Source organism: Lissotriton helveticus, chromosome 1_1, assembly GCF_964261635.1.
Source record: "Lissotriton helveticus chromosome 1_1, aLisHel1.1, whole genome shotgun sequence".
Lineage (NCBI taxonomy): Eukaryota > Metazoa > Chordata > Amphibia > Caudata > Salamandridae > Lissotriton > Lissotriton helveticus.
The window spans coordinates 279,025,382-279,053,321 of NC_136057.1; the positions used below are offsets into that span (position 1 = coordinate 279,025,382).

General features: G+C 45.2%; 1 protein-coding gene across 1 annotated transcript in view; it reads right to left on the reverse strand.

Moving 5' to 3' along the window:
• Nucleotides 1–27,940, reverse strand: part of SLC37A3 (solute carrier family 37 member 3) — a 197,322-nt gene that overhangs the window by 36,392 nt on the left and 132,990 nt on the right. The window contains exons 10-11 of the mRNA XM_078668180.1: nucleotides 5,874–6,015; nucleotides 4,387–4,488 (exon numbers count right to left, since the gene is read on the reverse strand). Of these exons, the coding sequence (XP_078524306.1) occupies nucleotides 4,387–4,488; nucleotides 5,874–6,015 (244 nt within the window). The remainder of the gene's footprint in view (nucleotides 1–4,386; nucleotides 4,489–5,873; nucleotides 6,016–27,940) is intronic.

Genomic DNA, 27,940 nt, shown 5'->3' on the forward strand with positions numbered 1-27,940 from the left:
GGCATGTAAAATACGACAGGAATATAAAAACTCAGCATTGCAGTTCCCCCAAAGACCACTGCACATCTCGCTCTATGCTGATGTGTTACTGTATGTCAGAGACCCAAAAGAGAATTTAAATCCGCTGTTGAGAGAATTCGTTAAATTTGGTTACCATTCTGGCCTGCACATTAACTGGGCGAAATCAACGATTATACCCCTCACGGATGGTACTACATCCTTCCAGCTAGATTACCCCCTGGACTGGCAGACAGATCCAGTGCGCTATCTGGGAGTCTGGTTCCACAGGGACCCGGAAGTGGTGATCCGCACGAATTAAGGCAGAGTGATAAGTGGGCTGGATCAAAAAATAGATCGGTGGATACATCTGCCACTATCTATGGTGGACAGAATAGCTATAGTGAAAATGGTACTATTACCAAAACTGCTCTATCTCTTTAATAACATTCCGATAAAGCCACCTACCCCTGTGTTCCAGGAGATTGAAGCGATCACATTAAAATTGATATGGGCGGGTAAAATAGCGAGAATAAACCTTCATACGCTGACGCTACCATATGCAAAGGGGGGATTTAAAGTGCCTGATTTTCTACTATATTACTTATGTGCGCAAGCACAGTATGCGCACTACTGGTTTCACCCCACTCCATACATCACACATGTGGCTGTGGAAGAGGGAGATGCCCTCCCAATACCACCGACTAAGGTGCTAACACACAAACGGCCGGCATTGCATAAACAAGATATCAATACGGTAGATGCTACGACACAGGCGTGGCAAGCAATAGCGCAAAAGGTCGGCAAACAACGGATATATGCACCAGAACTGCCGCTTAACTATCACTCGGCTCTCTCAGTAACGCAGGAGGCAGTGGGAATGGACTTGCTAAGACAGGTGGGTTTCGACACATTAGGTGACCTATATCAGGCGGGGGCAATTAAGAAATTGGAAGAGCTGGAATATATACAGAACCAGACATTGTTATTCAAATTTACGTACTATAGGCTGAAACAAGCATTGAGAACACACTACCCGACTTATCCTGCTGAACCGGACGCACTACTGACACTGCAACTACTAATCACACCGCCTAATCCGATACACTTGGTTTCTAGACTGTACACTACATTGCAGGCTGAAATAGGGGCTACTGCGGACAAGGCGCTTAGAAAATGGAATGAATGTTTAGGACTGCCGCTGTCTGAAGCGGAGTGGGCCTCGGCGGGCATGATTACTGGAATATTACCACCTAATGGTAACCTCAAATTGATACACGTTAGATACTTGCATCAAACATACCACACGCCATATCGACTACACAAATATGGATTGCGTGAGGACTCACGATGCCAAAGGTGTGGAACAGACGATGCAAATTTCATACACATGGCATGGTACTGCAGGGAGGTGGCTCAATTCTGGCTGGAGGTTACAGAAATGCTGAGTAAGATGGTGGGGATTGAGATTCAATGTAACATACGGACCTGCCTACTGAATATACTACAAAATGTTAGAGCAAGAAAACGCAAATTCTGTGTTCTGGCACTGCTTTTGGCTAAACGGACTGTAGCAATCTGTTGGGGGGGGTAGGAAAACGCCACGAACTAAGACTTGGATCAGAGATATGATATATTGTAAGGATAATTTTCAGTTGTACGAAGAAGAGCTGCCACCACGTGCACGACCTAAAGACTATTGGACTTATTTGGCAGACTATTTACTGAGCTCAGACGTACATTCAGAGTGAAGGCGATGTCGCATTGTGATAATTTTGGCGAGATATGTCTACCATGTAATATTCTACTGGTTATGGAGTGTTGTAATACAGTTCAGTTGTATGTAGTATGAGTACCAAAATGTTGGACATAATATGTCCTTTGCTGTTTCTTATGAAATGCCAATAAATACAATATAAAAAAAAAAAAAAAAAAAAAAAAACACTGCACTGGCTGCAGGACAGGTGTGGTTCTTTTCGCAGTGTCCTTGAAGCTGTAGACAGGCCAGTGGGGCTAGGGCCAAGTCAGTAGCCGTCGACAGTCTTCTGTGCAGGTGTCTTCTTTGTCCTGCTTCGGTCAGAAGGAACTAGTTTCATGGTCTGGGGGAGCCACCTAAATAATACATTTAGGGACGTTTCAAGGGAGTGACAGGTAGGACCAATGGGCCTCTTAGCTGGGGTGACTACACCCTCAATTATGCCAACCTGCTGTGGGAGGAGGCAAAGACCTAGCCCTGATTGGAGGCGGTTCCCCATCTTCAAGATGGCAGAGACTAAAAGTTGTACTTCACCCCTCCTCCCTCACCTTAGGGACGGAGTTAGCAGAGGTGGGCACACCTCCTATTCTCCTACGTTTTCCCACCCAAAGTTGGGGTGTACATCAGGAGCTGCCATCTGTTGCTTGCAGCAAAGGCTGGGGGTCGTATTACAAAGGTGACAGGCCTTTGAAGCTTCCCTCTTGAACACTGTGCCTATCCTGGGGGTGGAGGTGTGACACCTCTATCACAGGATGTATATTGGTTCTGGACCAACGGGTCCAGAAACATGTCTGGTGGTGGCAGGCTGCCTACAGCCAGTGTCACCACACCAGGGTTGGTAGGTAAGGAATAGATCTTAATATTGTAGGGGCATATCTGCTGATGCAGATATGCCCACACCTGTGATATAGTGCATCCTGCCTTAGGGCTGGTAAGGCCTGCTGAAGGGATGACTTATCTCTTATGCAATGCCAGTTGACATTGCATATAGGCAGTGTGCATGACAACATTGCTATTTTGTCTGCACCAGGCCATGCATGCTGCAGTGGCAGTCTGCTTGACCTAGGTGAGGAGTCCCTAGGGGACCCTCTTCAGTCCCAATGCCCTTGATAGACACCTACCATTTACTGGGGTCAATACTGAACAGCCAATTGTGGAATAGTTTAGGGAAGAAGCACTGCACAATTAAAACCACATCAATAGAAGGCAAAAAGTGGCAGCTAACCATATCAAAAGAGGCACTTTCTCACAGTCTGCTTTGGCATCTAACCAAGAGGTCTGAGGAAAAGAGACTAGAGACAGCCTTGTCGAAAAAACAGCTTTTGAAAAACTTTCAGCTATTAGACTTACGAGAGGCAAAAGGAGGCTTTCAGTGAAAGCATTAGCAAACTGCACATGAGGAAACCCACAAAGATCAAATTAAAACCATGTGAAATTCACTATTTTGATTTGTACTTGTGGAACCTACTCAAATTTTTCTTCTTTTTTTTTTTTAGTTTTATATAGCGCAAACTTGACCTGAAGATATCAGGTAGCAGAGCGCTTTACATGAGCACCAGTGTCGTTACAGATGGACACATTCATTTTCGGTGGAGCAGGGAGATTAAGTGATTTGCTCAGAATCACAGGTAGTAGAGCGTCCCTGCCGAGACTCGAACCCAGTCCCCCAGCTCCGAGGTCGACAGCTCAAGCTGTAAAGCAACATCCTATCCTCTCTCAACCAAGAGAGTGAAAGAAGAGACCCAAGATGGTGGGATGCAATGGGAGCAATAAATAGTCTGAAGGCGAGGGTTGAACAAAACCCCTTGCTCCAATGTGCACCGTTAACTGTCCCATTGCAACCCCACCATGAGGTGTCGCTCAACCCTCATCCGACATCTGCTACACCAACCAGGAAGCATGCTAAAAGCAAGGATGATGTCCAAGCACAAGCCTTGCACGAGACCCCTATACACACACCTCCACCTCCGCCATCACGGAGAGCAGATGAAAAAAGCAGAAAGGTGTGGATAAAAAAATAGGATTAATTAGTTTACAGCAAGTCCAGTGTTTAGGTTTGAGTGTGAAAGAAGTGACAGAAAAATAAATGAAGTCAATTTATTTTTCTTCAAGTGATTGGAACGAATATCAATTTCAATATAAATGGCATTTCTGATCCATTTGCAAACAAAACTTCATTTGAACTGGATACTTTTCTCACCAAGTAACATAGAATCATACATTTCAAATGCTGCTGCTGATTATTCAAAGCGGTACAAAAGGGGGTGGTGATGGACGTGGCATCTGAACCAATCAAACACTCACAACCAGTCAACAGATCAAGGTTTAATCCATCACCGTTCTTTAGCCCACTCTGCCACCCCAGTTCAGTCATGGCCATATGCAAATCAGTCTGACCCTGTGCCTCATGGGAACAGTCCAGCCCAAACTGCCAAGCCATGCCTTCCCTGGACCGGAAACAAGCTTCCTAGAACCGGTTTTGCCATTGTGCAACATTCCGTCCATCGCCTTGTATGGTTTGCTAAATATTTAAAGGCAGGAATCAAAGGTGATTGAGATTGCACATGCTTCAAACTAATATTTTCTAGAGAACGTGTCCTGTCAAACAATGAAGCACCCCACTCTATACTCACGGCTGTATCCGAAGAGAGCGCCTACAGCGCATACGAGGCTCACCGCCAGGACCGGAGAACGGTTTTGCAGCAGGTCTGAGATTAAGCCTTGGATTGTTCCACCTCCAAAAAGAAAACAAACATCCTCAGCACAGAATAGCAAACAAAAGCAAAACCCCACAAGTAAACATCCCACTTTCTCACAGTGCACAAATACCCTTAATGCGGACTCCAACAGACCCTATACATTTGATCTAGAAGAATCCTCTAAGGAGGTTAACATTTCCTGCAACGAACCATCTAACAAGAATACAAGGAGTGAAACATCAAAAGAAGGCAACGCAAAATGAAGCACTGCTCATTTGGGAGTGGCTATGGGGGATTATTTGGGCTCTACCTGTTGAGGGAAGTGAGTCTTAAGATTTCATTTGTCTACACTCTGACATGCAATCAGCAGAAATTCCCTTAAGGAACCACAGCGAAGTGAGTTTTTCCCCTTTACCTTTCGCCCCACCTTCCGCTTACCCCCAGGTGCCCCCCACCCCCAGTCTAACCCACCACCTACCCCCGGATCCCACCCCCAGGTGACCCTTCCCCACTAATAAGGCCTTAGGGCCAATCGCCCCGTGATGCTTGGTGAATAGCCCACCTAGTGCTCACCCATCCCTGAGTATTATCCTACTACCGAGTTACATTCTCAATTCCCTCTCTCACCCCTTATTGACCTATAGGAAGAAAAAAATCAATACATAGCATATATAACAGAGAACAGAGATAATAAGACTCACGCAGAGACATTCATGGTAAAGGGATACAATTGGGAAAGCTCTTTGATAAATGGCTGCTAAGGGGACTGATAGGGGCTTACGCATATGTACATTCAACGTATGTGGACTGAATAATGTATATAAAAGAAAGCGAGTAGCTGCCCATGTAAGGTTGATAAACCCTGACATCTTGCGCCCTGAATTAATTGTAATATACAGAATGAGTTGGGATATACATTGATTACAGCAACCAGACAGTCTGTTATGAACAGGGGTGTTGCGATTTTAGCTAAACAAGGAATATCTGGGACGGGAAGAGAGAAGGTAGACACTGTGTTGAGGACAGTAAGATAATTATCTGTACGGTATATGGAGCTGGTATAGGGTCCTTGAAGGAAAGACCCTTTAAAGTTATCATCACTGCAGGAGAAGGTAAGAAAGTATACTTTGGTGCAGTGTAGGATACCCAGTCTCATGCGCTCAGACAAGCAGCATGGAAGCACACCCCATGAGAGAAACATAGGGTATGCGGCAGGTTCTTAACTGTGCAGAAACACTAAATTTCCCTGCATAGTTACTATCCAAGTTCCAATTTGAGCCAATGTAGGAAGCTGAAGGTTCTAATAGGCTTGTCTTTTTTGCATATATCAGTGATCATATTATAGGGCAAGTAGGTAATGTAGTTCATATCATAGCAAATGTGAGCACAACATTTCTTATGACACGCCTACTTAAACATACCAATGATTCCTCCAACGTCATACCAGATGGAGAGTTGGTCAGCTTCAGCCTCCTTCCACTGAAATTTATGGCTGAGGTAGAAAGGGAGCCAGAAGAAGAAGGAGTAATTCACCAGCTTCAGACAGGCATAGGCCAGAGAGTACTAGAAAGACAACAGCATAAACAAGATTATTCTTAGCATGCCCAGAGCACCACATGCGAGATCACGACAAACAGAATAATCAATACTATTGGTCAAATACAGGTGAGCATATTGTACTATGTATGTGGATGTACGGAAATGGGATCACTACATGGAAGTGGAGTCAGCAGAATTGCATCTGTGTTTGACAGCAAACAGCCTCATAACTGGTGTATGTAGAAGCACAAGGACACAACTGCAAGGGGCCAATGTGAGCATTACATGTAGTTGTAGGACAAACGGACAGAGCGCTACAAAGAGAGGAAGGAGAAAAATGTTGTTTGAATATGGAGCTGCAAATTGTAGTTTTGAAATATATGATTGGAGCGTTTTGGGCCCATGAACTGGCAAGAACCTGGTGCTAGGAGCAGGGTGGGGAGAAGGTGGAGAGAATGTTTATCACTACGTCAAAGAGGTCAGACTCAGTTGAATGTACTCAGACAAAAATGGATCTTAAACAAGGGTGCAGATATTTCTGAAATGTGGTAAACTGAGACTGGACCTTTTGGACTCTAGGGGGTCTATTACTCGTCCGAGTGCTTCTCTGGCTAAAACATATGTAGAGCAGCCATATGTAGAGCAGCCACATGGTCTACCACACACACATTTACAAAACACTACTGTGTGGATGTGCACTCCAAACAGCAGGCAGCTGTAGGACAGGCTGTTCTAAAAACACTTTTTCAAACTGCTGCAGCTGGCACAGGCGGCCGCCGCTAATGGAGGGACTGCTATGTATTCTATGCACAAGATATGAATTCAGCAGCCCACATGCCTCGAACCGAATATGCTATTTACCAGTATGCATCTGTTCTTGGCATGTAGGGCTGCTGACATTCATATCGACAGCCCTCCTCCCCGGCGCCTGTAGCGGCTGCAGCATTTCCAATTACTCTAAGCAAGCATGGTCATCACTCACAGTGTTACACTCCATCTCTGCCACAATGGCGAAAAACAATCTGAGGATGGAGTCGATGCCCATGCCCACTGTAGTCCAGGGGAGGAGCCACCTATCTCGTGATACTTCGAAGACTCTTCCAGGACAACAATGTGCAATCATCCGGACCCAACACTAGGCGGCAATCTATGCACAAGATATGAATGTCAGCAGCCCTACATGCCAAGAACAGATGCATACTGGTAAGTAGCATATTCGTTCTAATGTAGCCCTTTGATTTCCTTGTATGTTTTGGGGGTGCCTGCCCCACAAAGCTCTGTTTACATTCTTAATGTATTGTCTTAATGTATGGAGTCAACAACTGTAATAGTTGACACCATACATTAAGAATGTTGGGTGGAGTGGATGTTAACTCCAGACAATAACCGTACTGGATAAGCTTTCTCACCCACCTGTCTGTAGTGATGGATGTCCAGACTGGTAGGAACTGTTGCAGTCTCCCCCCGACTGGTGCGGCATGGTCGGGGGCAGTGACAAGGCGTCACTGTTTATTAGTGGCGGAGGATCGGACTGTCATGTTCCGCGGTGTTTAATGTTCTCGGGCTGTCGAGAGGAGCAATGAAACTACAGTTCCCGGCATGCCTCGCGTACGTCGCGTACTACGCTGGGTGCGCGCGCATGCCAGGAAATAAAGGAGTGAATCCGACGGCGGTGAAACGCCGATAATTCCGTGGTTACAGGGACGTGTTCTGGAGCTCAGGAACCTTGGTGGTAAACGGACTTGTTTTACCAAGTCGAACTTAACCGTGAGTAGGCTGGCAGGAGGCGGTGTGAGGCGTTGGTTCTATCGATCCCAACAGCACACCGGCCGGCTGTAACAGAGAAAGGAAACTTCACTCGGCTAAGTATATCTCGTAGTTTCATAACCTTGTTTGTTGGTCCTGAACCGTGTTTGGCATTTAAGGGTTTTGGAGCTACAGAGACCTTGCGTACCTTCATTGCCAAGCACAAAATCGAAGTGTATATATTAGGATATATATATATATTGGTTCACATGCGATGGGACTCACTTGAAACTTATCACTGAGCCTCGCTACTAATTTACCCTGAAGGAGTAAAACATTGATTCCTTCAGAAGTAAGGCACATTTAAGGAATTCTGAAAAGTAGTGTGACGGCAACACTAAATTCCATTCCAAAGGAGCTTTTTCTTTGTTATTCTCGGGGAGGTCCCGCATGAAGCAGAATTTATTGTTCTCTTATTTCATTTCTACAGGAGACAGGAGGGGTCTTGAGAGAGGGAATTGTGGTTTACCCATACAAGTTGATATGATGCAATATTCATGGTATGTGTAGGGTACCTTCTGATCTACAACCGTAATTACTGTTCCATTCACCAGTATACATTGAGCAGTGTATGTTTTGTCTTTTCAGCTGGGTACAGTTCCTCTTACCTCTTCCACATCATTGTCCCCACTAGGATTAGAGCCTTGTGTATTTTCCTTTACAGGTATTACTCATACACAGTGGGGTGGTATTTGTTAATTGGAGTGCAAAGTAGAATACACTATATAGAGTGAGGGAGATGGAATATGCTACTTACCAGTATGCATCTGTTCTTGGCATAGAGGGCTGCAGAGTGGTACATTTATGAATAGATCGCCATCTGGTGTTGGGCTCGGATGATTGCACTTTGTTTTTCTTTTGGAGAAGTCTTTGTCGTCATAGATGACTCCTCCTCTTGGTGTTAGTGCGCATGGGCATCGGCTCCATCCTTAGATTGTTTTGCCATAGTAGGGTTAGATGGAGTAGTGTAGTATAGTACATAAAGATATGCCCATGTAAGTGTATCTAAATAAGATAATGTTGGGACAGACACAGGTTTCCGGGGAGGCTGGGAGGGCATGTACCACTCTGCAGCCCTCTATGCCAAGAACAGATGCATACTGGTAAGTAGCATATTCCGTTCGAGGCATATGGGCTGCAGATGGTACATTTATGAATAGATTGTAAAGCAGTTACCTCCCTAGCGGTGGTCACCAGTGTCTGTCGCAACTGTTTGAAATAAAGTCTTTAATACAGCTTGGCCCACTCTGGCTTGTTGTGCAGCCTGTACATCAACACAGTAGTGTTTTGTGAATGTATGTGGTGTAGACCAAGTTGCTGCTCTACATATGTCATCTAGGGGAATGTTCCCTAAGAATGCCATAGATGCTCCTAGTTTTCGTGTAGAATGAGCTCTAGGAGGAACAGTTAATGTTCTCTTTGCTTTAATGTAACATATTTGTATACATCTTACAATCCATCTAGCGATGCTTGCTTTAGAGATAGGATTGCCCTTATGTGTTGGGGAAAATGCTACAAATAGTTGTTTAGTTTTCCTGAAGTTTTGTGTTCTTTCTATGTAGTACAAAATGGCTCTTTTGACATCTAGTGTATGTAGAGCCCTTTCTGCCACCGTCTGTGGCTTTGGAAAGAAGACTGGTAATTCCACTGGCTGATTGATGTGGAATGCTGAAATTACCTTAGGCAAGAACTTTGGGTTTGTTCTAAGAACCACTTTATTCTGGTGTAACTGTAGGAATGGTTCTTGTATTGTCAATGCCTGTAATTCACTTACTCTCCTGAGTGAGGTAATGGCTATAAGGAAAGCCACCTTCCATGTAAGGAATTGTATTTCGCACCTATGCATAGGTTCGAAGGGTGGCCCCATTAGTCTGGTGAGTACTACGTTGAGGTTCCAGACTGGGGAAGGTGGTAATCTTGGTGGAATGACTCTTTTAAGGCCTTCCATGAATGCCTTTATAGCTGGTACTCTGAACAGTGATATGTGTTGCCTGTTTTGTAGGTACGCTGCTATAGCTGCTAGATGTACTCTGATAGATGTGTACGCTAGATTACATTGCTGTAAGTATAATAAGTAGCAAATAATCTCCTTTGTTGAAACGTCCAGAGGGTTGATATTGTTATTAGTACAGTGTATAGCAAACCTCTTCCACTTAGCTGCATAACATGCTCTGGTGGTGGGACGTCTCGCTTGTTTAATTATCTCCATGCAATTTTGAGGTAGATCTAAGTACCCAAATTCTAGGATTTCAGGAGCCAGATCGCTAAGTTCAATTGAGTTGGATCTGGGTGCATTATTTCTCCATGGTTCTGTGTAAGGTGCATGGGTAGAATTCGTAATTTTTGGTGTGGCACTTGTGAGAGTTGCAGTAGCGTGGTGTACCACGGCTGTCTTGCCCACGTGGGTGCCACTAGTATCATGGTCATTAAATGTTGTTGCAGCTTCCTGACCACTAATGGAATTAGTGGGAGAGGGGGAAAAGCGTATGCAAATTTGTTGGACCAATTTATCCATAACGCATTGCCCTGCGACAGGTGATGTGGATACCTGGACGCGAAGCTTTGGCATTTTGCGTTCTGATGAGTGGCAAAGAGGTCTATCTCTGGTTGTCCCCATCTTTGGAAGAATGGCTGCAGTATTTGTTGGTGCAGTTCCCATTCGTGTATTTGTTCCGACTGTCTGCTTAAGATGTCTGCTATCTGGTTTTGGACTCCTGGTAGGTGTTCGGCTAACAGATAGATGTTTTGAGGAATGGCCCATCTCCAAATTTCCTGTGCTAGTCTGGATAGTTGGAGAGAGTGCGTCCCCCCCTGTTTTTGAATATAATACATTGCTGTCATGTTGTCTGTTCTGATCAGGACTGCTTTGTTGGTAACATGTATCTGGAAGGCTTTCAATGCTAGAAACACTGCTAGTAGTTCTAGATGGTTGATGTGCAGTGTTCTTTCCTGCACACTCCACCTTCCTTGTACTGTGTACTTGTCCATATGTGCTCCCCATCCGGTGAGCGATGCGTCTGCTGTTATTGTCACCTGTGGAATTGGCTCTAGGAACGACCGCCCCTTGGTAATGTTTGTTATGTTCCACCACTTCAGAGAGCGGTGTGTGCGGTCGTCTACCAACACCAGATCTGTAATCTGCCCTTGAGCCTGATTCCACTGTGTCACTAAGCATTCTTGTAGCGGACTCATTTGTAGTTTGGCATATGGTATTAGCAGTATGCAGGATGACATCATGCCTAATAGCTGCATGAACACTCTTGCTGTTAGTGAGTGTTGTGGCTGAAATCTTTGAATGATTGTAAGCATTGTTTGGATCCTGACTGGGTTGGGGTACACTTTGGCTTTTTCTGTGTCTATAGTAGCCCCCAGATATTGTTGAACCTTGTTTGGTTGTAGGTGTGACTTTGTGTAGTTCACCGTGAACCCTAGCTGGTGTAGTAGCTGAATTGTCTTTTGTGTGTTTTGAAGACATTCCTCTTGTGACCTGGCCTTTATTAGCCAGTCGTCCAAGTATGGGAAGACATGAATTTGTGGTCTTCTTAGGTGAGCTGCTACCACTGCCAGGCATTTTGTGAACACCCTTGGTATCGTTGTGACACCAAACGGAAGGACCTTGAACTGATAATGTTGTCCTTCTACCACAAACCTGAGGTATTTCCTGTGGGCTTTGTGAATAGGGATATGAAAGTAAGCGTCTTTTAGATCCAGTGTAGAAAGAAAGTCCCCTTTCTTCAGTAAAGGAAGTACTTGTTGGAGCGTGACCATGTGGAAATGTTCCGAATTTATGTATGCGTTGAGAGGTCTTAGGTCCAGTATTGGCCTTAGAGACCCGTCCTTTTTGGGAATTAGGAAGTATAGGGAGTATACTCCTGTTCCTTGTTGGTGCTGTGGAACCTTCTCTATGGCATGCTTTTCTAGCAGTGATAGTACTTCTTGTTTTAACAGTGTCAGGTGATCTTGTTTCATTGGACGCTGTTTGGGGGGGATGTTTGGTGGGGTAGCTGTGAGTTCTAGGCAATAACCATGTTGGATAATTTGTCTTACCCACCTGTCTGATGTGATGTTTTCCCAGACAGGTAGGAACTGTGATAGGCGTCCCCCGACCGGTGTTATATGGTCTGGGGGAAGCTCTATGAAGTCACTGTTTTGGGGTTGGAGAGTTGCGGTTGTTGTTGTTTCCGCGACCTCTACCCTTGTTGTTGTTACCCCTGTAGCCACCTCTAGAATTACCTCTGGGTGATGTAGGTGTAAAAGAGGTTTGCTGCTGGTTTGTACCTGTATTTTTGGATCCTCCTCTATAGGTGGATCTACGAAAGGAACCTCTGTGTCGGCTGTTGCAATGCTCCCATTGATTTAGCCGTTTCGGTATCCTTCTTCATCTTTTCTAGGGCCTCATCTGTCCCTGTGCCGAAAAGTGTTTTCCCATCAAAAGGTTGGTTCAGTAACGATGTTTGTACCTCTTGTTTGAACCCTGATACTCTGAGCCATGCATGTCTCCTTAACATGATGCTTGTGTTTGTAGACCTTGCCGCAGTTTCTGCCGCGTCTAGGGCGCACTTTATTGAAGTGTTAGTAATTAACTTCCCTTCTTGTATGAGTTGATCTGCCCTCTTTTGATGTTCTTTAGGGAGATGTGTGATGAGTTTTTCTAACTCATCATAATGCGCTCTGTCATACCTTGCAAGTAGTGCTTGCGTATTAGCTACGCGCCAACTGTTTGCCGCTTGAGATGCTACTCTCTTGCCAGAGGCATCTATTAGTTTAGACTCTTTGTCAGGAGGTGGAGCTTCTCCTGTAGATAAAGAGTTTGCTCTCTTGCGAGCGTTTGTGACCACTAGTGAGTCTAGAGGAATTTGCCCTTTAATGTATATTGGGTCTTTTGGAGCTGCCCTATATTTTTTTTATCGATTCTTGGGTTCAATACCCTAGCCCTCACTGGGTCTTTGAATATCTCCGATGTATGACTGAGAAGGCCCTTAAGCATTGGTAGTGTTCCTGATGTTCTTTGTGCAGTAGGTAGTGTTTCTAATAAGAAGTCCTGTACTTGAGGTTCTGTATGTAGGTCTACCTTATGATATGTTGCTGCTCTAGTAATGAGTTGTGCAAACCCAGTATTGTCATCAGGAGGTGAAGGTTTTGAGGGATACGATTCAGGGTCGGTATCATTATCTGACCCTACATTATACTCTTCCCATGGGTCTGCCTCCTCTGGGATTGTGTCCTCATCATCCCCAGGATGTTCCCCCTCCCCTGTGTCACTCTCTACATCTGTTGTAGGTGTAGATGGTCGTGTGGGAGGAATATTTGGCCTATTGTGAGGAAGAGGAGAAGATGTTGTGTGTGGTTTGGGAGAAGAGGGAGGAGTTGTATTCGTCCCCATTGTTCTCTTCTTCGGATGAGTCTTGTCGTCCGAATGTTCATTCTTCCTCTTTTTAGGTAGTTCTGTGACTACCTTGCCAGTCTTTGGGTCAATAAACAAAGTCTTTTGTTTAGGATCCGTCCCGTGTTCCTGTGTCGGTACCGCAGTTTTCGGTTCCGAAAGGTGTTTTTTCTTTTGAATGTCCATTTGTATTTTCGGTGCCGAGATTTTGTTCGGATCCGATTTCTTCGGTATCGAAGATGTCCCCGGTGTCGAGGGTGTTTTCGACGCCGAAGCGTGCTTCGGTGTCGACATGGACTGCTTCGACTTCGAGCTTTCCTTGACTTGGTGCTTCGGTGTCGATGTGGTCTGTTTATCGGAACCGGAACCACTATGATGGGAGACCGAGTGTTTCGGTTTCTGTTTCGTTGCCGGGCTCGAAGGCGGGGCGTTGGAAACTTTTTTCGGTTGTCTGACCGGGCTCGAGGGCGGGGTCGACACCATGCGGGGTCTGTTCTTTGGTAAAGGGACGTCGTCACTCACGGTTTGTTGGACGTCGATTTCCTCGACGTCGGACTCGTCCGCTTCTGACCCCGCCTCGTCGGCCTCTTCTTCCTCCTCTTCTGGGTGCTGGTCCTCGAACAGCTCCGGGATTGCTTGTGACTGCATTCTCGATACCTCGTGTCTTCGGGCTCGACGGTTTCTAATCGTCGACTTTGAAGAGAACGCTGCACAGGCCTCACAGTCCCTGGATTCGTGTTCAGGGGACAAGCAGAGGTTGCACACCTCGTGTAGGTCCTTGTGTGGGAACTTAGCACCACACGTTGGACATTTTTTGAATGGAGTCCTTTCCATGGACCCCGGGCTGGACTACGTCGAGTTTCTCGTAGTCGTCGTCCTTCGAACCGCGTCGGTATGGAGTAAAGTCGCGTTCGATAACGATACCGTAGATTTGGAAAGGAGTACGCGCCGGTTATAACCTTCTTTGTTGAAGTCGGTCCGGAGCGCTTCGATCCTCATCCGAACCCGATGGCGGAAAAAAACAATCTAAGGATGGAGCCGATGCCCATGCGCACTAACACCAAGAGGAGGAGTCATCTATGACGACAAAGACTTCTCCAAAAGAAAAACAAAGTGCAATCATCCGAGCCCAACACCAGATGGCGATCTATTCATAAATGTACCATCTGCAGCCCATATGCCTCGAACAGGGTGTTCTAATCTCTTGTTATTTGTCATTACAGATCTCCCTCCCTGCTGTCCCCTTCCTTTCCCGCGCCCCGCTGAATTATCTCGATTGTTCGTGTCATTGCATATTGAGCACTGAGGTAGTTCGGTAGGGTCGGGTATTGGACTCTCAACACAGCCCCGAGGAAGCCTAAAGCCAAACCTGACACGGGAGCTGTTGTTTCCACGACCTCTACCCTTGGTGCTGTTTCCACGATAGCCGCCTCTACTTTGTTTGGTGTAGGTGGTTTGCGCGCCTCCTTTATTGTAGTGTGTCTGCTGTGACCGCTGGCCTCTGGAAACTCCTCTATTGTTTGAGCGACGAAAAGAACCACCCCTGAACTGCTGGGACTGTAGAGCCCCCATAGACTTTGCAGTCTCAGTGTCCTTTTTTATCTTTTCCAAGGTGGTGTCCACCTCTGGTCCAAATAAGTGGTCAGAGTTTACAGGCTGATTTAGTATGGTCGTTTGTATCTCGGGCTTGAAACCGGAGATTCTCAGCCAGGCATGTCGGCGCAACATTACACTGGTGTTAATTGCCCTGGCCGCGGTGTCTGCCGCGTCCAGCGCACACTTGATAGATGCATTTGATACAAGCTTCCCTTCCTGAATGAGCATCTCTGCTGCCTCCTTATATTCATCTGGCAAGTGTTGTAACAGGGTTTCAAGTGTATCGTAATGAGCCCTGTCGTATCTGGCTAAGAGTGCTTGAGTGTTGGAAATGCGCCAGATATTGGCCGCTTGAGCTGCCACCCTTTTCCCTGATGTTTCTAGCACTTTAGATTCTTTGTCAGGGGGAGGAGCATCACCCGTTGTTTGCGAGTTTGCCCTCTTTCGGGCATTACAAACAACTAGAGAGTCCAACGGCAACTGTCCTTTGATATAGGTGGGGTCCCCAGGTGCTGGTTTGTACTTTTTTTCAATTCTGGGGTTTATCACCCTTGCTCTGGTGTTTTCTTTAAAAATGTCTCCAGCATGTTTTAAGACACCCTTTAGCATTGGTAGAGTCTTGACAGTTCTCTCCGAGGTGGAGAAGGTGTCAAACAAAAAATCCACTTCAATAGGGTCAGCAGGGAGCTGGACATCATGATTTTTGGCTGCTCTTTCAATAAGCGCATTAAACGCCGCTGAGTCTTCAGTAGGCGAGGTTTTCACAGCATACATCTGACTGTCTGGGGCAGTGTGTGGATCTCCTGGGTCAGCAACGTCTGCCCAGGGTTCATTGTGATCTTCAGGATCAGTGTCTATAGGATAACTGTACTCCTCATTGTCACCTTCCCCTGTCTCCACATCCGAGTAAGTTGGCGAGATAGGAGCAGTGTCTTGGCCATGCGGTGAAATAGGCTCAACAAGAAGAGGTGATGTAGTAGAATCCTTTTTCTTTTTCAATGGAATTTTATAGGACTCCATAGTATGTTCAGGGGCAATCTTTCGTTTATAAATAGAAAGTCTACCCGTGTCTGCGTCGATGAATTGCCTCGACTGCTCTTCAAGCGGGGGCTGTCTATGCTTTGTGACAAGTTCCGCAGTTGTAGGCTTCGGCCCTGTGGAGACCCTCTTGGACGCCTCGACGGCCGTTTTAGGGGCGAAGGCTTTAGGTACCACTTTCGGCGGCAGTGTGAACTGGATGGGCGCCGACGATTTTTGAGGTTTAGTGGTAGACTTCGGTGTTGGAGTGTCCTTCGGTCCATTTTATCTAAAGAGAGAGTACCCCACTATCACCAGGGAACAGGGTACAGTGACAGCCAGTCAAAGGGGAATCCCTGGGTAAACACACACACCTGTCACTCCAGGCCAGTCACTCATGAAGAATTAATTAATTACTAAATTTCCACACTAAAAGTGAACGTTCACAATCTTTTAATGAAACTTAAAATTTACACAGGAATGATTTAAAAATTCAAAGAAACTTTGAATAAATACAGTGCAAAAGAAACAATTGATCATGTAAATTCATAAAACATCATAAAAAAAATTTCTAATAGACATCAAAGTAAATACCATTTCATTTATACTAGCTAAACATATCACAAACAATTGGAAAAGCAATTTCAACAATCAACACAATTTAATACGGAAAAAAAAAAACTTTATGTTGTGGCCTATGGATTACTTTGCCACAGTTTTACTTAGATCCAATGGTCCTTGTATATATACACGGTATGGTCAATAGTGTCGCCAACATGTGGATATCTATTGCCCCCTAGACCCTGTTTGGATTCTACACAGAAAAATAAATGCGTCAACGCGTTTCGGTGCTGTGGACACTTGATACTGTAGCACCTTCTTCAGGACTGCCGTTTCTTTGGGGTCACCGGCATCAAAAGTTATTGGTTTACACCCTCATTCTGTGTACAAGGGGAGAAAAACAAGGTATCACTATTCTATAGTAGGGCATGGCATAGTTTATATTCTGCTTTTTCTCGTCCCCATTACCCTTACGTATCTTGGGACTTTAATTTGACTCATTGTCGGTATTCCTGTATGTTTCTAACATCTGCTTCCAATTATTCTATGCAGATCAAGGGCTATGGTGTTTTTATCGTCTTTCATGATGCAGACACCCTTATTACACCCAGGCAAGTGATTACCAACGGTACAGTTTCCATACCCAAGATATACATCATACAAGGCGGAAATTTGGGACATTTTTTCACTCTTCTATTTCTCCATTCATTCCTCACTTTACAAAAATACACCATCCGTGGTGTATTGTGGAAACCCTTACTATATCCGGGTATCGTTTTCTCAGCACAGCTGATCATATATCTGGTACATGCATCCCACAAGGAAGAAATTTACAACATTGTTTTTCTGCATTCCTTATCCCTCCGTTTCTTCTTTAGTGCGGAAAGATAGGCTGTGTGGCTATATCCTTACACACATTGTGGGGGCACTCGTGCACGCTCTTACCTATTGGGAATTGCAGGGTACACCTTCGGATATTTCTTAAATTTATCTCCTTGGCTCCGCACTTCTTATTCGGGGTGGAGATCTACCTAGTATAACGATATAAGGATTCTTAAGTGTCTTTGTATTTTGCCCCCTCTGTCTAATATTGATGTTACTAATTGGGGGATCAGTTACCTTCTTATTTAAGAGAGCCCGAATGTATAAGGCTTCTTTTCCACTTCCCTGTGGTTTCATTCAGGCGCTTTAGCTTTTCTTTTTTGTTTGTCTTTATATCTATTTAGGTAAAGAATTATAATTATTAAGATGTCGCCATCTAAGACAGTGACCTTCATGCTCTTTTAAGGGTTTCTGTTTTTTACTACTTTCCATCATCAACCACATTTGTCATTTCTCTTACCTTTAAAATTTTAAAAATTTTCATGGACGGGCATAATATCTGCGTACTTCCTCGAGTTGACTTGATATGTCCTGTCAGAAGAATAAGATATATATGTATGTACGGGTATATGCACCCACTTATAAGATGATTCATCCTTTACCTATTTAGGTTGCTATTTGCAATTTTTTGTTCCCTCTTTAACACCTTTGCACCACTTTTGCGCTATTGTTTTACTCACTAGCATTTAAACCTGGATAGGAGTGCTCCCTATCTAGGTTGGTCCTCGTTATTCTCATCCCGCTTAACACTCCTTCACCCCTTCTGTACCAATATTATACTCGTTGGTAGCCTCGCCTGGATGTTGCTGGCTGCATCTTGTATACCTTTGTTGGCTATTTTCCTATGCGTCTACCGTTTCATATCTGTTAGAGCATATCTTAGCATCTACAGTACAGACCGCCCTCCTCCTTTCTTTACGTCCTTAGCCTTTTGATAGTATGTGTCATTTCGCCCAAACCATAAAGAAAAGTGCGTGCTACGCTATCTTCTATTAGTTAGCACGGGTCCCAACTCCCTGGTTTTCTGAGCAGATCCCCTACTCTTACCTCGTCTCTCTGACGGTCGCGGTTCTGCCTCGTCCTCTTCCCGTTTTCATATTGAGGGGCCGGGCGCGCTGTTTTTAAACCTCATTTGGTTCTGACAATTGCGTGCAGCTGCTGCCTGCGCAGGCGCACTCTCGCTGTAGTTCTACGTTTGTTTGTTCGCCATCTTAGAGTGGTGATTTTTAAAGAACGGGGCCGCTATGCCCGTTACATATAGGGATTTTATTTTATATTCAGTAGATAACTATTCTTTATTTATTCTATTAAACACTTCTCCTGCACTTCAGGTCTATTTACGTTCCCGATATATCCCGGACGTATCTAACTTTCTCCATAAGTCGTCATATCAGTTACCATAGGGTTTGATTCTAATGGATGTTATCCATTAGAATCTCCCCTTGTTTTAGTAAATAAAAAAGAACCATAACCGGTAATGAGAGTCCCGAATAAGCCAAACACAACAATACTGTGCCTGTGATGAGGTACGAATAGATCCACAGGCAAGAAGGGCTTGCGCCCAAGATTATAGAAAAAATCAAATAAAAATAGGAAGAGGTGGCAATGGCCCCTAGAACGAAATAAAATGCAAAACTCGTATAGACAATATAGTATTACAATAAATGTCCAAACTGTCACAACACGTAGAATAGCCACTAGAATCTCTCCCCGAGCAAACCCTATGGTAACTGATATGACGACTTATGGAGAAAGTTATCTACTGAATATAAAATAAAATCCCTATATGTAACGGGAATAGCGGCCCCGTTCTTTAAAAATCACCACTCTAAGATGGCGAACAAACAAACGTAGAACTACAGCGAGAGTGCGCCTGCGCAGGCAGCAGCTGCACGCAATTGTCAGAACCAAATGAGGTTTAAAAACAGCGCGCCCGGCCCCTCAATATGAAAACGGGAAGAGGACGAGGCAGAACCGCGACCGTCAGAGAGACGAGGTAAGAGTAGGGGATCTGCTCAGAAAACCAGGGAGTTGGGACCCGTGCTAACTAATAGAAGATAGCGTAGCACGCACTTTTGTTTATGGTTTGGGCGAAATGACACATACTATCAAAAGGCTAAGGACGTAAAGAAAGGAGGAGGGCGGTCTGTACTGTAGATGCTAAGATATGCTCTAACAGATATGAAACGGTAGACGCATAGGAAAATAGCCAACAAAGGTATACAAGATGCAGCCAGCAACATCCAGGCGAGGCTACCAACGAGTATAATATTGGTACAGAAGGGGTGAAGGAGTGTTAAGCGGGATGAGAATAACGAGGACCAACCTAGATAGGGAGCACTCCTATCCAGGTTTAAATGCTAGTGAGTAAAACAATAGCGCAAAAGTGGTGCAAAGGTGTTAAAGAGGGAACAAAAAATTGCAAATAGCAACCTAAATAGGTAAAGGATGAATCATCTTATAAGTGGGTGCATATACCCGTACATACATATATATCTTATTCTTCTGACAGGACATATCAAGTCAACTCGAGGAAGTACGCAGATATTATGCCCGTCCATGAAAATTTTAAAATTTTTAAAGGTAAGAGAAATGACAAATGTGGTTGATGATGGAAAGTAGTAAAAAACAGAAACCCTTAAAAGAGCATGAAGGTCACTGTCTTAGATGGCGACATCTTAATAATTATAATTCTTTACCTAAATAGATATAAAGACAAACAAAAAAGAAAAGCTAAAGCGCCTGAATGAAACCACAGGGAAGTGGAAAAGAAGCCTTATACATTCGGGCTCTCTTAAATAAGAAGGTAACTGATCCCCCAATTAGTAACATCAATATTAGACAGAGGGGGAAAAATACAAAGACACTTAAGAATCCTTATATCGTTATACTAGGTAGATCTCCACCCCGAATAAGAAGTGCGGAGCCAAGGAGATAAATTTAAGAAATATCCGAAGGTGTACCCTGCAATTCCCAATAGGTAAGAGCGTGCACGAGTGCCCCCACAATGTGTGTAAGGATATAGCCACACAGCCTATTTATCCACACTAAAGAAGAAACGGAGGGATAAGGAATGCAGAAAAACAATGTTGTAAATTTCTTCCTTGTGGGATGCATGTACCAGATATATGATCAGCTGTGCTGAGAAAACGATACCCGGATATAGTAAGGGTTTCCACAATACACCACGGATGGTGTATTTTTGTAAAGTGAGGAATGAATGGAGAAATAGAAGAGTGAAAAAATGTCCCAAATTTCCGCCTTGTATGATGTATATCTTGGGTATGGAAACTGTACCGTTGGTAATCACTTGCCTGGGTGTAATAAGGGTGTCTGCATCATGAAAGACGATAAAAACACCATAGCCCTTGATCTGCATAGAATAATTGGAAGCAGATGTTAGAAACATACAGGAATACCGACAATGAGTCAAATTAAAGTCCCAAGATACGTAAGGGTAATGGGGACGAGAAAAAGCAGAATATAAACTATGCCATGCCCTACTATAGAATAGTGATACCTTGTTTTTCTCCCCTTGTACACAGAATGAGGGTGTAAACCAATAACTTTTGATGCCGGTGACCCCAAAGAAACGGCAGTCCTGAAGAAGGTGCTACAGTATCAAGTGTCCACAGCACCGAAACGCGTCGACGCATTTATTTTTCTGTGTAGAATCCAAACAGGGTCTAGGGGGCAATAGATATCCACATGTTGGCGACACTATTGACCATACCGTGTATATATACAAGGACCATTGGATCTAAGTAAAACTGTGGCAAAGTAATCCATAGGCCACAACATAAAGGGTTTTTTTTTCCGTATTAAATTGTGTTGATTGTTGAAATTGCTTTTCCAATTGTTTGTGATATGTTTAGCTAGTATAAATGAAATGGTATTTACTTTGATGTCTATTAGAATTTTTTTTATGATGTTTTATGAATTTACATGATCAATTGTTTCTTTTGCACTGTATTTATTCAAAGTTTCTTTGAATTTTTAAATCATTCCTGTGTAAATTTTAAGTTTCATTAAAAGATTGTGAACGTTCACTTTTAGTGTGGAAATTTAGTAATTAATTAATTCTTCATGAGTGACTGGCCTGGAGTGACAGGTGTGTGTGTTTACCCAGGGATTCCCCTTTGACTGGGTGTCCTTCGGTCCGACAGTAGAAGCCTTCTCTGTAATGCGTTTCAGCGATTCCGACACCTGCTTGGAGAAGGAGGCGGACGGCTGCGTCGACTCGACGGGTTCCTTCGAGGCACCGCCAGGTGTGGGCTCGAGGTTTGTACTGCTTTTAGCCTTATCTGGTCGACGCGTAGGATCTAGAACCTTCTGAGCTCCGAGTCCTTTTTCTGTGTTGACGGCCTTCGGCGCCGACTTTTTCGGGTCGACGTCCTTGACCAGTTTTTTCGGTGTCGCAGTCTTCGGCTCGATACCCTTTAGCGACCCCACCGGGTCGATAACACTCTTCTGCTTCGTTGGTGCCGATAGGTCGGAGGACTTCGAGCCGACCAAAGCAATACGCACTTTTGGTTTCGATTTTGCCTCCAGTGCTTTCGGTTGTGTAGACACCGATGCTTTTTCTTTCGGTTTCGATTGGTCAACCAGTGGCTCGCTAGAAATGTCCATAGCCGGGCCCTGAGGCGAGGCCGTAGAACTAAGTATACGATCTCGGGTAAGGCCATGTGGCGATCCCTCAACCTGAGCCTTATTCAGTGTCCTGGTTTCGGGCCCGGTACCAACATGCTCGTCGCCCGAGCTATCTTCAACGGCCCCAAGGGCCGCATCGTCGTCTCCTACCTCGTCGACGACGTCTTCAATATCGACCATCTCGACATCTGCGTCGTAGTTGGAGTCGATCTCCGATGCAGGATCAGACTCTCGAACTTGCTGCTCGACTCTCTCATCCTCTTCGGTATCGAAAATGTTCACCGGGTCAGGTGCCGTCTGCTGGGCCTCCTTGCGCGCTGCGCGTCGAAGTCGAATCGTCTTCTTGGAGCGGAAACGAGAACAAGCCATACAGCTGGCTTCATCGTGATCCGGAGACAGGTACTTGTTGCACACCGGGTGGACGTCGATATGAGGATACTTGGAGTTGCAAACGGGACATCTCTTGAACGGGCTCCGTTCCATGATGGGTCGTCGATAAGGTCTCTGGCGTCGACCGGGCCTTCAGTGTCGAAAAGCCACGCGGCTCCTCTGGAGGTTCGGCTCGTTAACCGAGCCGGAACAAGAACTGGGCACCGATCGCAAGACAATATCGACGATAACTAAAGGCCTTTTGGCGGCCAAAAAGAAAGTTTTCTATCGATTCCGAACTTGAGTTAACAAATATGCATCCGAACCCAATGGCGGAAAAAAACAATCTGAGGAAGGAGTCGATGCCCATGCGCACTGTAGTCCAGGGGAGGAGCCACCTATCTCGTGATACTTCGAAGACTCTTCCAGGACAACAATGTGCAATCATCCGGACCCAACACTAGGCGGCAATCTATGCACAAGATATGAATTCAGCAGCCCACATGCCTCGAACTTCTAAATCTAGCAGCAGCTACTTACTGCTAGCCTTGTGTGTATTTTGGTCTAGGCACAGGCCTTTTTAGGTCTCTGCTACAGAAGGAGACCAAATGCTTCGAAAGCATTACATATACTTCAAGTAAGCTTTGGATCACCTCTGCTCATGACTGAATAGATTTGGTGCATTTCTAACTTCCCTGTCCCCAATTAGAGGCTTTCTTTCCTTTTCCTGTATTTGTCCCGCCCAGGAGCATTTTGGCCTCAGTGTTTCGATTGGACGGGGCATTCTTCCACTGCGGTCTTCAGCCCTTGCTTTGCACTAAATGGGATGAACCATCTCCCTTTTCCCTATCTTTCATCCCCATAGGTACAGCAGCCTTGACCAAGTAGACTGACTTCATTGGGAAGGATGTCCCCAGGGCAGAATTGCGGGGTCTGTACCCACAATTCGGGTTAACATTCGGGAAATAGACTCTGACACTGCAGTCGAGCAGGGGGCAGGGGTGGACATTACAGATACTCGGGTCATGCAGCAAGTAAGCACTAATCAAATCCAGATAGGCTTTAGTGTAAATGATCCCCCCACTCTAGCTCAAGGCAGTTCCCGTGGTACAACCACAATAAAAATAGTTTCCTGGAATGTGGCAGGTCTTGGTAACAAACTGGCCTGTCTGGACTGGGGTTCTTTCATAGACATGACCGACGTATGTCTCTTCCAGGAAACGTGGGCACGGGAAGAACAATTTCGAATAGGGTATGCCTCATACTCAGTCCCCGCAAGGTGGGGGGGGAAAGGGCAGACCGTCAGGAGGGTTAACGATCTGGATTAGAGCCGACTTAGGCTGCACCGCTAGGGTCATGAACACGGCATCAGAGGATGTACAATGTGTGATCCTGGAGTGGCGGAATGGTACCAGACTCGCCCTGGTTAACATCTATTCCAGACCTGTGAGTGTTCCATCTGAGCCCAGAGCCATCGAGGAGCTTGCCTCCTTCTTAGGTGACATCCCCGAGGGAGTGACTCTTGAGATAGGGAAAGATTTCAACTCCCACTTTGAGCCACTTGCGGGTCTGTTGGATGGTGTAAACCAGGAGGAGGATGATGTGTGGAAAATCCCTCAGGTGGCTAGGCCCTCGGTAAGGTCATGGGTTCCCCTGGCAGTCTAAATAACTACCCTGACGCTGAACCACTCAATCAGGGCCTGCAATGGTAGGGTGAATTCGGATATCCCTCCAATGAACACCTTCAACAAACCAGGGAGGGAGGAACGCCTTGATTATATTTTAGTAGAATGTAGTGCCTGGGTGGTCGATATTGAAGACGTCGTCGACGAGGTAGGAGACGACGATGCGGCCCTTGGGGCCGTTGAAGATAGCTCGGGCGACGAGCATGTTGGTACCGGGCCCGAAACCAAGACACTGAATAAGGCTCAGGTCGAGGGATCGCCACATGGCCTTACCCGAGATCGTATACTTGCAGAACTTAACAGGGCATTATTCACTAGCCTGGCTGAAATCCTAAACCCTCCGGATCTCAGAGGGAGCAGGGCAGGTAGCAAGCCCAGCTGGTATAATAGTTCCTGTAGACTGGCGAAAAGAGAGCTCCTTGAGGCACTGAAACAGAACAATGACAGGGCACTCATGAAGCTCAGGAGGATAGCATATCGCCAATTAATTCACCACGCTCAGATTGAGTGGGGGAACGAGTACTGGGCAAACCTAACAACAGCCCTTGCAGTGAAGGATGCCCGCAAGTTCTGGCAAATTATAACTACAGGTACGGCCGAACCTGAGCTGGCAGTAGCACCCAACATTGCTCCAGAGGTGTGGGAAGACCATTTCCACACCCTATACCAGGGGGATAACTCTATTGGGAATCTGCCCATATGTGGCACAGAGCCTACCTCTGTTCTAGTTCTATCTGACTATGAGTTTGCTGAAGGGGAGGTCATGGATGCTATCACTAGATTCCCTGTTGGGAAAGCCCCGGGGTTGGATAAGGTCCCTGGAGATCTTTTTAAACATGAGCCCGGGATATGGCCCCCATACCTAACGTTGATTTTTAATGCAATTTTAGGGGGCATGGCGGTCCCTAGTACTTGGCTGGGAGCAAAGATAGTCCCGATCTTCAAGAGGGGATCACCTCTGCTCCCAGCCAACTACAGGCCGATCAGCCTAATAGATGTCTCACAGAAACTATTTGCGAGGCTGATATTAGACCGCCTTGAGGGCTGGATGGAGGAGTTTGATACGTTAAGCCCATATCAGGCAGGCTTTAGAAAGAAAGTCTCGACCACGGACCAGATTTTCCGACTAACTATGCTTTTTTGGAAAACGGTTAAAATTAAGGGCGGCTCTCTCTACACGGTTTTCGTGGATCTCCGTGCGGCCTTTGACTTGGTCCCACGTAGGAAATTGTGGAGTGTGCTCTCGGACATGGGCATTCCTGCCCCTTTACTGAACATTATAACCCGACTCCACACAGAGAATTTTGCGCAGGTCAGGTGTGGGAAAAGGAAAACTGTCATCTAGATTCCCCGTTGGCAGAGGGGTGAGGCAGGGGTGCGTCTTGGCGCCCACCCTGTTTTGTCTCTTCGTCAACGGGGTAATTGGCCACCTGAATGCGGTCTCCAACAGAGACGCTCCAAGGCTAGCTGGGGTTGGGGTGTCCGCGATTATGTTCGAGGATGACACCCTACTACATTCGAAGACCCCTATAGGTATCCAGCGAGTTTTGGGCGCCTTTGTAGGTTTTTGCCACGAACGGGGGTTGGAAATCAATACTTCCAAAACAAATATCATGATTTTCAATCCCCTGAAAATAACGCGCCCAAGTCCTCTGATTGGAGGAGCCCGGCTTGAAAGATCGCAGACGTTTGAGTACCTGGGTCTTACTCTCAATGAGAGTATGACCTGGGCTCAACATCAAATAAAATCGCAACTAAAGCTCACTCAGAAGGCAGGGGGCATTCTTAAACTTTTAAGCAAAGCCACTGTTAAGCCAATTGGACCACCGCTAGAAATTTATAAATTGCAGGCACGAGGGGCGGTAATTTACGGTGGCGAATTGTGGGGCCACTACTGTGCCCCCGCGATAGTCGCCACGGAAAATAAGTTCCTCAGGCAGCTGGTCTCACTTCCATCTAGTACGCCACTGCTGCCTCTAAGGCTTGACCTGGGCCTCAGACCACTTAATGAGGAATTGGGCCTCAAACCCCTGACCTTTTGGAGGCGACTCTAGGTAACCCCAGAGCTTAATATCTACATGCAAGAGCTTGTGGTGGTCCTAAAACTGCCTAATGCATGGAAACTCTCCTGGCTGAAATACATAAGACAGGAATTTGAGAGGCTGAGCCTCCCTCTTATGGGGAGTAACCCGGAGCAAGCATGCACTAACATATCACGTAAGCAGCTGGCTAATCTGTACTTTGAATACAATTTATCTGCCCGCCTATCAAACACCCATTCAGGAACTCTGACCAATGCATTTTTAATGACCAAGGATTATTACAAATTAGAGTCTGTTCTGAATGACATCAGCCCTCCTGGCTCTAGGAAACTCTATCTCCAATGGAGACATGACTAGTTGCCAATTAGAACCCTCACAAATAAATGGTGTCCTCCTACCCCAAAAAACTGCCCAGGCTGCTCTGCGGAGTCAGAAAATGAATTGCATGTCTTATTCTTTTGCCCAAGGATATCAGATCCCAAGAAAAAAGTGGTTAGTTCCAATCTGTAAAAACCTGGGGATTAGATAGTGCTATGAATCATTGCGAATACTAAAAACTGATCTTTCCCCTCCAATTGTTTTCGCTGTAACCAAATTTTTAGCAGCAACGTGGTTTATGAGACGGAACTATCTGAATGTTCAGCCCAGCGGGAGTGTGTAGACCCATGCTTATAGTCTTGGGGAGCTTGATTATTAATTACACAAGGGTAGGGCTCTCTGATGATCATGTTTTAATTCCTTTTTATCGATTTTGTATCTCACTGTGATCTTATAGCTCAATGGATACGATTTGATGGTTGGTTTTAAGGCAATGAATTGATTTAAAGTGTTCTAAATTTTATTGTTGAATGTAATGTGATTTCTTTTATGACAATATTGTCGAAATAAAGATGATAATAATAATCATCCCCATTCTCTCTTTTATCCCACTTTAACACCCCCATTATATCCCATCCATCTTCACTGCTAACTTTTCACGACCCACTGCGCTATCAGAGGTAGCCATCTTAAATGCTTTTGATCATTTTGAGATAGCCTTCTCCAAGTGGCATACACCTTCCAATGGATTTAAGTTTTATTGGAACAAATTTGAGTCAAAAGGTGGCCACTGTGAATGGGAGTGCTTACACAGTGGTCCTCTTAGAACCTTTATTTTAAATAAAATAAATGTATTAAAATATGGCTAACATGGATGTAAGTGCATGCATGGAAGCCATCTTTTATGCACTTTATATTTTCACATATCCCGTTTCAAGATCACACCTTCAATGCATGCATACTCACTGCAGCTATCTATGATTAAAAACAATTAAAAAGCTGTTGCAAAGCCTATAGGTTTCAATCCCTAGACCCATTGGCTCTGCCAATACTTCTTCATTATAGTCGAGTGGGGGACTGCATACCAGCCCTTCCTGTAAAGGGTGTGATCAGTTACCCAAACTGGTGCCCTTGGCCTTCATAATATCTGAGACATGTATAAAGTGTTATGAGCCCCAATGTACCCCAATATAGGCAGAGGTAGTTACACAACCTTCTACCTACCTACCTAACTTGGCTCTACATAACAGCTCTGGTGCTGACCTTTTACCTAGTTAAGTGGTTAATAAACGTTGTGTGGTTTTCTTCAAAAAGGAGCCTCATTTGTTATGCATGAGGATTCTTACTACCACAGTAGGATTGCCATTTTCTGCACAATAACTCTGTACTAAAGTCACCACTATCATCATCCTTGACCGACAGGTTCACAGTACCATAACATCTAGGTAGAACCCCTGAGGGTACCTTTCTGGTATATAAGTATCACATCTTCGCTGGGCAAACCAGAGGAGAAGCTTCCATGCTGACACAGGACGCTGAAGTCCCTGCATGTAGACACTCCAGCACGCAGTGGTCTGACATCCCTCTCGGGGTGTCCAATTCGAAACCATGATGGGGTCTTTCATTCTCTCCCATCAGGT